This window comes from Erigeron canadensis, chromosome 9 (assembly GCF_010389155.1).
Source record: "Erigeron canadensis isolate Cc75 chromosome 9, C_canadensis_v1, whole genome shotgun sequence".
NCBI lineage: Eukaryota > Viridiplantae > Streptophyta > Magnoliopsida > Asterales > Asteraceae > Erigeron > Erigeron canadensis.
Window position 1 is genome coordinate 11,420,300 of NC_057769.1, and position 10,862 is coordinate 11,431,161.

The 10,862-nt window shown below is 36.7% G+C and overlaps 1 protein-coding gene across 1 annotated transcript; it reads left to right on the top strand.

Moving 5' to 3' along the window:
* The first annotated feature begins 310 nt into the window (after positions 1–310).
* Positions 311–1,758, top strand: LOC122583199. Its single transcript, XM_043755624.1, has 2 exons — positions 311–1,100; positions 1,205–1,758. Exons 1-2 carry the CDS (start codon positions 311–313, stop codon positions 1,756–1,758), a joined length of 1,344 nt encoding a protein of 447 aa, XP_043611559.1.
* The last annotated feature ends 9,104 nt before the right edge of the window (positions 1,759–10,862 follow it).

Genomic DNA, 10,862 nt, shown 5'->3' on the forward strand with positions numbered 1-10,862 from the left:
GGAAGGGGCAATGAACGATCACATTGCTCAAATGATTAGAGAAGAGGTTGCGGTCAATGTGCAACAGGAGTTTGAGAAAAGAGATACCAAGGATAAGGGCAAGAAAACTGAAGACGAAAAATAAGTGGAAGTGACAGGAGAAAGATTTTACAAGAAGAAGTTCACTTTCAGAGACTTCGAAGTGTGCCACCCACCGGAGTATCACGGTGACCGTGATCCCATTGTTTGTACACGATGGATATCGGAGATCGAAGGGGCATTTCGCACTAGTCAATGCCCCTCACATTTGAAGGTTGTATTTGCGGTGGGTATGCTTAGAAATAGTGGAAAGAGATGGTGGGATGGTTTGTTGGCGATCAAGAAAGAAGCATTGGATAATGTGGAGTGGCCCGAATTCAAGGCCATGTTTTTCAAAGAGTTTAGGTTGGAGGCCGAAGTTACCAAATTGAGAAGTGAATTTCTCAATGACTCCCAAGGAAGTCTAAGCTTGAATGAATTTCGAGCTCAATTCTTGGACAATGCACAATTTTGTCCAGAGTTTCTTGAGAACGATCAATTGCTAAAAGAGCAATTCTATTTAAAGTTGAGGAAGAGTTTAAGAGAGAAGATAAGCCTACGTCAAATGGATTCTTTCTCCATGTTGACGGATGTGGCTAGAGATCATGAAATTGAACAATCAAGAGTAGAGGAAAGTGAATTAAAGAGGAAACCCGAAGACACCAATTCTCCGAATAAGAGGTTCAAGCAAGAGGGTAGTTCCGGCAATAACTCTACTAGGAAGAACATACCATTTTGCCGTCAATGCAAGAGAAACCATTCCGGAGTATGTAAGGCATCGGAAAAAGGTTGCTATACGTGTGGGAAACCAGGACACACAAGCCGGGAATGCAAGTCGAAACCACATAAACCGGTTATATGCTTTAAGTGCTTTGAAGAGGGGCATATGAGAAGTTCATGCCCTAAGTTGACGGAAGAAGAAAGACTTGAAGAAAGGAGGAGAGAGGCGGAAAGGAAGAATGCTCAAGCCCATGGGAATCCACGTGGGAGATCCTTTCAACTCACAATGGAGCAGGCAAGGAACACTGATGATGTTGTTACAGGTACATTTCTTGTATATAATGTGCCTATGCGAATTCTCTTTGATTCAGGGGCGAATAGATCATTTGTTGCAACTAGAGTAATTCATGTCATTCCCGTGTCTAAGTCATGTCTAGAAAATACTTTGCAAGTGGAGGTTGTAATGGTAGGATGGAATTAGTGAAGGATGTGTATAGAGGGTGTGAGATCAAAATTTTGTCAGAACTTTTTCAAGCTAATTTAATCCCGGTCCCAATGGGGGAGTTTGATATAATCTTGGGCATGGATTGGTTGAGCTCTTGTAACGCCAAAATCGCGTGTGATGAGAAAGCGATATATTTAACGACTTCTAAAGGTGAAGATTTGGTGGTTTTTGGTGATAGAAAGGAACGTTCTATATCCGTATGTACTTTTGCTCGTGCCAAACGCTATATGTCTCATGGATGTCACGCTTATCTTGCTCACATCGTTGATGTTGAAAAGAAACCTCTATCCATTGGAGACATTCCTATTGTTAATGAATTCGCCGATGTTTTTCCCAAAGACTTGCCGGGCATTCCTCCCGAACGGCAAGTTGAATTCTCCATTGATCTTATTTCGGGGGCTAACCCCATTGCTAAAGCTCCTTACCATTTGGCTCCAACGGAAATGCAAGAGATGATGAAGCAATTACAAGAATAACTTGACAAGGGTTTTATCCGACCCAGTAACTCTCCTTGGGGTGTACCGGTACTTTTTGTCAAGAAGAAAGATGGAAGTATGCGTATGTGCATCGACTATCGCGAGCTCAACAAAGTCACCGTAAAGAACAAGTATCATTTGCCTAGAATCGACGATTTATTCGATCAACTGCAAGGAGCTTCGTATTTTTCTAAATTAGATCTTCGATTGGGCTACCATCAACTCAAGGTACGTGATGAAGATATTCCTAAAACCGCCTTTCGGACTCGTCATGGTCATTTTGAGTTTGTTGTCATGCCTTTTGGTCTCACAAATGCTCCCGCGGCTTTCATGGATCTCATGAATCGTGTTTGCCGCCCTATGCTCGATAAGTCCGTGATCGTTTTCATTGATGGTATACTCATTTACTCCAAAAGTTCATCCGATCATGAAGTTCATTTAAGGGAGGTCTTGGAAATGTTACGTAAGGAGAAACTCTATGCCAAATTCTCCAAATGTGAGTTTTGGTTAAGAGAAGTGCAATTTCTTGGTCACGTTTTTAACAGTGAAGGAATTATGGTGGATCCGGCCAAGATTAATGCGGTGATGAAGTGGGAGCAACCTAAGAACCTGTCGAAGATTAGAAGTTTTCTTAGTCTAGCGGGCTATTGTCGTCGTTTCATCCAAGACTTTTCTAAAATAGCTTCCCCATTGACCAAGTTGACTCGAAAGAATATCAAGTTTGAATGGAAAAGCGAGCAAGAGATGGCTTTTCAACAACTACGAGAAAGATTAAGTCAAGCACCGGTCCTTGTTTTGCCCGATGGTTTGGAAGATATGGTGGTGTATTGCGATACATCGTCTAACGGCCTCGGTTGTGTTCTTATGCAACGGGGTAAAGTCATTGCCTATGCTTCGAGGCAATTGAAAGAGCATGAGAAACGGTATCCTACTCATGATTTGGAGTTGGCGGCGGTGGTCTTCGCTTTAAAATTTTGGCGCCATTATCTTTATGGAGTCAAGTTTACCATTTACTCCGATCATAAAAGCCTCAAGTACTTCTTTGAGCAAAGAGATCTCAATAATCGCCAAAGAAGATGGTTAGATCTTTTGAAAGATTATGATTGTGAGATCTTGTATCATCCCAGAAAGGCTAATGTTGTGGCAGACGCTTTGAGTCGGAAGAGTTCTCATCATGCCATAGTTGTTTCTCCCCTATGGGTTTTGATCACCATCGATTTCTTTAACCAAGTTAAAAAAGCTCAAGAAAAGGCCTTGCAATGAGATCCAAAGAGAGAAAGAATTCAAGGTCAAATTCAATATTTTACCAAGGATTCTCGTGGCCTTACCTTACGTTTTGGGAGGATTTAGATTCCATTCTCTTGTGAGTTGAAGCAAGTTCTACTCCAAATCCAAGTACTTCATTCACCCCGGTGCTACAAAGATGTATCATGATTTAAAAGTGGAGTATTGGTGGCTCGGAATGAAGCGTGATGTGGTGAAGTATGTCAAGAAGTGTTTGACTTGTGCGCAAGTGAAGGCAGAGCATCAAAAGCCTTATGGTATGATGCAACCATTGGAAATTCCCAAATGGAAATGGGAAAATATTACCATGGATTTTATCACCAAATTGCCCAAAACACCTAGAAATCAATTCGATACGATTTGGGTAATATTGGATAGATTGACTAAGAGTGCCTTATTTCTTCTTATTCGTGAGACATCATCATCCGAAGATTCGGTGAAGATCTATATGAAGGAAGTAGTAGCAAGACATAGAGTTCCCATCTCCATTGTTTCGGATAGGGACACCCGTTTTACTTCTCACTTTTGGCGAAAATTCCATGATGATATGGGTACCAAACTCAAGCTTAGCACCGCTTATCACCCTCAAACGGATGGTCAAAGTGAGAGAACCATTCAAACGCTTGAAGACATGCTTCGGGCATCTATAATCGATTTTGGAGGCACTTGGGATCTCCACTTACCTTTGGTAGAGTTCTCGTATTGCAATAGCTACCATTCTAGTATTCAAATGCCACCATATGAAATGTTGTATGGAAGAAAGTGTCGATCTCCAATTTGTTGGGGAGAAGTGGGTCAAAGAGAAATAGGTGGTACGGAAGTGGTTTTAAAAACCATTGAGAAGATAGATGTAATCAATGAAAGATTGAAAGCGGATCAAGATCGGCAAAAGTCTTATGCGGATAAAAGGAGAAGACCGATTGAGTTTAATGTGGGTGACCGTGTTTTGTTGAAAGTCTCCCCATGGAAAGGTGTTCTACGGTTTTGAAAGCGTGGAAAGTTAAGTCCTCGTTTTATTGGCCCGTTCAAAATTTTGGCAAAAGTTGGCAAGGTTGCATACCGTTTGGAGTTACCGGATGAGCTTTCGGGAATACATCCTACGTTTCATGTGTCCCATCTTAGTGCCTCGCCGATGAATCTACCTATGTGCCTTTGAATGAAATCGAGGTCGATAACAAGTTGAACTACATTGAGGAGCCTATTGCCATTGTAGAAGGAGAGCTTAGAAGAGTACAAAATAAGACGGTAAGAACTTATAAGATTTTGTGGAAGCACGGTAAGATGTCCGATTGCACATGGGAGTCCAAGCATGATGTTCTTGTTTACTATCCGTCTTTGCATATGGCTTGGATCACGAGGCCGTGATTCGTTCCAAATGGGAGAGAGTTGTAACACCCCAAGATTTTAAGGTAAAAGAAATTAACCCCTTTTCATAGTTTTGACATTAAATTCATTTCCTAGTATTTTATTTTTAGATATAGGGTTAATTTAGTTGGAACTTTAGCGGATAGCGTGTATTATATTACCAAGAAATTAGATGAGGCGTGGCATCCCCATAATGTGCCAGCCACATCCATTCTTCATTACTCACACTTCCACTAATCTTCTTCTTCACCTCTCCATGCATCTCCTTCATTTCCTTATTCAAAATCAAAGTTTAATTCCTTCAAGCTAAGGATAGAAATCATAATAATAATCATCACCATCAATCTTTTTCAAGAAATTGAAAAGTTAGGGTTTGTGGTGGAAGGTGGTGGTGGCCGAATTTCAAAGAGAAAAGAGGGGAAGAAGAATTTCCAACCTAATTCTTGAATTAACTTATTGTTTGTTGAGGTATTGATTTTCCCCTAATTAGTTTTCATCTTTCTTTTGAATTAGGGTTCATGGAGTGAACCAAATTGGGGGTTTTTGCTAGAATGTAAATTATGGTTAATTTATCCCAATTCCTTAGACAACCTAGTTTGTCATTGAGTTGTGTTGAGTTTGATTATGAAATTGATAAGTACATATGATAATTTTTAGTTTATAAGAAAAGATGAGTTTTTGCTAGTGAGTGAAATGTGGATGAAATTGGTAGGTTGAACTACCTAATGTTGTTGAAGATGAAAGTAAATGGGACTCAATGACAAATGGGTTGGGTTTGGGTTTAGAAAGGCTAGTGTTTGGGTATAACTAGGTTGAGCTAGTCAAGTTGTAAATGTAAGCTTATGCACTTTTATGTTATGATCATAGGTTGAAGCTTGTTTATGCATAATCGTTTTAGCGTTATTGTTCAAGTTGCGGAGGAGGTGAGTATATTTGCATACCTTCATGTATACGTTGGGTCAATCGACCACATTATATTGAAGTTTGTTTATCCATGTGTGGTGATTGATTTGGCATAGGCCCATATGGGGCATAGTTATAAGGCCTAAGAACCTCCGGGGCCTAAGAACCCCGATAGTTGATATAGTGAGGCCTAAGAACCCCGATAGTCGATCATGTTTATGTTGTTTGCTTATATGGATCCATGTAAAGTGTTTAGTGTGCAAAGGTGAGTATGTAAATATGACATGACGATGTCATAGGTTACATGTAATAGTCCTTTGTGCGTTGCCCTCCTTCATATTCGTAAATGTATGCAAGTATATTCACTAAGCCTTTGCTTGTATTTTAGTTGTTGATGTTTTTCTTATAGGCGGTTCCGGAAGAAGGAACTAGTTGATTTATTAGAAGCTTGAAGTTAAAGTTCTTTTGGAAGATTTGGAGGTAGAAGGTTTGACCATACTTGGAAGTATGGTATTTTATTTTGGTAGATACTTAGATATCTCACCTCTTCATGGCTCTTGATGCATTGTCTTCTTTGGTAAACTTGGCTTTGGTTTATTTCTGCAAATACGGTCTTAAGTGTGTCATTTTGACCTTGTAAAACTTGAATGGTATAGTTGGCATGAAAAGTGTCAACTTGGGTAATGACCCATTTAATGGTGTTCATGAAATTTGAAACAAGTTGATATTGTAAGTATGTTAAAATGTGTCTATATTGTTCTTGGCAATCTTTGAAATGTGTTTTATGAAGTTCATATTGAAATGTGGAGGTTGTAAGTATGTTCAAGTATTGAAATGGTTTTAGGCTTGCTGATCAGGTGCCCACTGCGGCGGCAGTGGGGGTGGTTTTGCCCACTGCAGCGCAGTGGGATCCCACGGCGGCGCAGTGGGATCCCACGGCAAAAAAGTGTTGTTCCTCCCACTGCGGCGAAGTGGGGGTGTGTCAAACCCACTGCGGCGCAGTGGGGCATTTCCAGACTTGAGTCCGAGACTTTCCACTGCGGCGCATTAGGAGTGCTCAACCCCACTGCGGCGCAATGGGGGATATATATATTTTAAAAAAAAATGTCGTGTTTTTGGTTTATCGAGTCCAGTCCTTTTAAATTCATTGATTACTTTCAATATCACATAAATTATTGACTATTTTGAGTCGTGTTTCACTTTCACTAGTATCATCAAGCGAAACTCCCATTGCTTTCGCCCGCATGCACCAATTTTTGTACTTCTACCGCATAAACACTTGGTTGAGTCAATGGGCCTGAAGATAGCTTTCGGCATATACAAAAGTCTGACCCAACTCAACTGCATTGGCCTAAACAATTGGTTAAGTACATGGGCTTGAAAACCATGTTTGTTCGATAGGGATGAGGATTTAGTAGAAAGACAGTACGTAATTCTATGGTTGGAGATTATTATGATTTTAATAAAACTAAATAACATAAAAGTAAAATATTAATTAAAAAGCCTCAACCGGCAATTGTTGTTTTCTTTTCTTGAACAGCAAGTAATATAATTAAAATTAAATTTAAAAATTTACTTAAAAAACAATAATAATGATAAAAACATGTTTGAAGTTAAATCACATGCAAGACATATACTTGATTATTATGTGGTTGTTGAATGATTTGATATGATCGAGATTCTCGTTAGGTTCATCCGGGTAAATATGGTGCATAGTATTTTGAACAGAATATGGACATATGCTCCATAGTTAAAGATGTATTTTTAAAAGTTTATAGCAGCTATTTAAGGATATTTGTATTGTTAGGGCTATAAAAATATGTAAAAATGTTGGTAAGGTTGAAAATAGTCAGGACCGACCCAATAAGTCTTTTAGGTTAGACAGTCGTCACTACAAATCATATTGTATTTGTTCACACTTTTAAGTGAGTGTGAACAAATTAAAAATTTTGTCATGATTTTTAGTGTGTAGAAATATATTGAAATAAAAGTGTGTGGAAATTTCTCCACACTATAATTATTTTGTCACACTCCATTTGTCCACCGTAACTAAAAAAGTTACCGTGAACAAATGAGGTGTGACAAAATAACTATAAAAGTTCACACTAAAAAGTGTGAACTTTTATTTATACACACTTTTTAATGTGGAGAAATTTCCATACAATTTTAATTCAATATATTTCTACACACTAAAAAGCGTGACAAAATTTTTAATCTGTTCACACTCACTTAAAAGTGTGAACAAATGCAATATTGTTTGTAGTGCGTTTAAAGCGCCCAAAAGCTTGGACCCCCAAACTTTATATAGGTTTTGGGCTTTTTATCAACTACTAGGCTTTTCTTTTAACATAGGGTGCTAATGTTAGTGTTTTGATGTACCGTCTCTCCCATTCCACGCCTTTCCCCTTTCTTTTTCTCTAGAGTAAATTACACTTTTCGTCTCTGAAGTTGGCATGTATTTCACTTTTCGTCCCTTAAGTGAAAAAAATACAATTTTGACCTTAAAGTTGGCAGTTTTTTCAATCATCGTCCCTCGTCAAATGTCGTTAAGTTTCAGCCGTTAAGTCGGGCACGTGCAAAACACGTGAGGGACTGAAACTGCAAAAAATGACAAGTTGAGGGACGAAAACTGATTTTTACATTTTTGTTGTTATTATCTTCATCTTCTCCGGCTGACTTTCGTCGAAAAATTCGCCGGAAAAGTTAAAATGCCGATATCTTACTCGTTTCTTCGAATTAGACCACGAAACCACCACCAAACTTCTCAAAATTAATTTCCGCACGAATCCTAACCAAAAAAATCTTAAAATGTCGATATTTCATGAAATGTAAATTAAAAGCCTCATAAATGAAATTGTAACCAAGACCTAGTTGACCAAAAAAAAAACAAACTAGCATGGAACTTGTACGAACTGGCAACTTTGAGTGCGAATAACTTATAATCGAAACGAGATCTAATGAAACGGTTGTCACACCCGAATTCTTTGTACCTCAAGTTACTAATCTAACTATTGTAACAACTTAATAACCTTAACGATTAACCAATAAACTATATCGAAAACCTTACGATGAAACTAACATCTAACTAAATCGCCAAAAATGAAAGGTAATGAATCGCTATGTCTTTGCCTCATTGACAAAAACCGAACCCACATGAAGGTCTCTCCCAATTTTGTACTTTTCTTTTTGGTGCAGAGCTTATGGAATAATAAATGAGGCACACCATTGGTGTCTTAGTGAGGAGCACGTACACCTAATCCAACATGAACTTATTTGCGAAAATAAAAATATTGCATTCTTGGAACAAGCTAAATCGTACAGAAATATTGCCCAAAATCCATGTTATGGGTATTATGAGTTTTCCGGCAAGTGTTGAATCTGAAATATTTTGGTTAGGATTCGTGCAGAAATTAATTTTCAGAAGTTTGGTGGTGGTTTCGTGGTCTAATTCGAAGAAACGAGTGAGATATCGGCATTTTAAGTTTTCCGGTGAATTTTCCGACGAAAGTCAGCCGGAGAAGATGAAGATGATGACAACAGAAAAGTAAATTTCAGTTTTCATCCCTGAACTTGTCATTTTTTTGCAGTTTCAGTCCCTCACGTGTGTTGCACGTGTCCGACTTAACGGCTGAAAGTTAACAACGCTTGGCGAGGGACGATGATTGAAAAAAACAGCCAACTTTAAGGTCAAAATTGTAATTTTTTCACATAAGGGACAAAAAGTGAAAAACGTGTCAACTTCAGGGACGAAAAGTATAATTTACTCTTTTCTCTATAACATTATACACAAGCTTATACACAATACACATTTTATTTTATGTGTCTCTTTAAACAAATACTGAAAGAGTTGTTCAAGGTTCCATACACAAATATATACTACTCTATGCTTTTATTTACAAATGAATTAACAGGGCATTTTACTTAAGTAAATAGGCCCCAAAATAAGTTTCGCTTAAAATCACCAAAAGGGTTAAGCTGACACTAAAAGTAACTTAACTGATTTTAAAGAATTCTATTAATATAATGTTGCAGATGATGTGGCTACTATAAATACTTAATTACGTCTTTATTTCCATTAGTCTAACATGTAACAATGTGATTTCTTTTGAAGAAAAGATTGATCCTGGCAGGTGGAAGTAAGAAATTGTGAAAGTCACAAATTTTTGGTCCCACATTTTTTACCCATTATATGTTGATTGAGGTATCATTGCACTTTTTTTTCTTGTTAACTTTCATACATGAATATTACTACGTGTTTTTGACACTCAAAACTCAAAAGTCAAAAGGCTGGTACTCAAACAAAATATTAAAAGGTTTATAACATGGATTTTAGAGCTTAAAGCTAAAGCTAAAGTATCATATTCTCCTCTATCCAACTTTTTTTTTTCTTTTTTTCTTTCTTGTCTTTATCACTGTGTAATTATGTATATTAATGATCATGAACATATAACATCTTATATGTTTATACAGGGTTTTTTTTTCTTTGAACATTATAATTATTGGTTTTGATTAATAGTTGTTGGATTTGGTGAATATAATCAATTTAATAGACCTGTGGTCTTAAAGTTCACCTGCTTCCGTTCCTCAACATAAATTAATAAAATTCATTTGCGATCAAAATTGTTTAACTGTTATTGTTAAATAAAAAATGATAATAGAAAGATACATGATAGGATGGCCGGTGTGAAAGTGTTACCATAAATTACTATTAGTTTACCTTATATGTTATCATTCACACCTACTATATGAGTCATATTATAAAGGATTAACTTTTTATATATGAATAGTGTAATGTAATAGTTTTTACTCTCTCCGTCCCACTAGATATGCCTTATTTTAAGCTTTCAAAGTCTAACTAATATAACTTTGACCTTAAATAATTTTTTGTGTTAGATAATACTTGATAAAAGTTATATGAATTGATAGTGTTTTAGAAGTGTTTTTATTGATATAACTTTAATCAAGTTTTATATAATACAAAAATATATATTTAAGGTTAAAGTTTAAAAATAAAGACTTTGATAATTCAAAATAGGACACTTCTAACGGGACAGAGGGGGTATATAATAAAAAGTAGTTAGTTAAATGACTTATCGACCAATAATAATTTTTATTCCACAAATAGACTTATGAATTTAATTTTAACTTTTGTTATCTATCTATCTATCTTATCTTAATATATACTATAAGACAGCTGAATTAATAACTTATTAACCAATCATATCATTCATATCATTCAATTGGTATCAGAGCAGAAGGCTAACATACTTGCCTAGATCTGCATTCTCTCGATGGCCAACCCAGAGAATACACAAGAAAACCCTTTAAATATTGGACATTGTCATTAAAAAGGTAATAGATTATGACAAAGAAACTGATCCTGAGTTAAAATTGGACATTACTGAAGCTTTAAACTCTGATTTAATGTTTGTGGAAACTGTTCGTTCAGAAATGTCAAATAATTTTGAAACAGATTTTTCTGAAATGACAAACTTATAATCTAAGTTAAAAGAATTGCAAGATATTGAATTAGCTTTCAAAGCACAAGTTTT

Coding starts and splice junctions, on each gene's coding strand:
- LOC122583199 (XM_043755624.1), top strand. CDS start 311: ATGCTTAGAAATAGTGGAAAGAGATGGTGGGATGGTTTGTTGGCGATC. Junction 1,101..1,204: donor CACTGATGATGTTGTTACAG/GTACATTTCTTG, acceptor CCCGTGTCTAAG/TCATGTCTAGAAAATACTTT.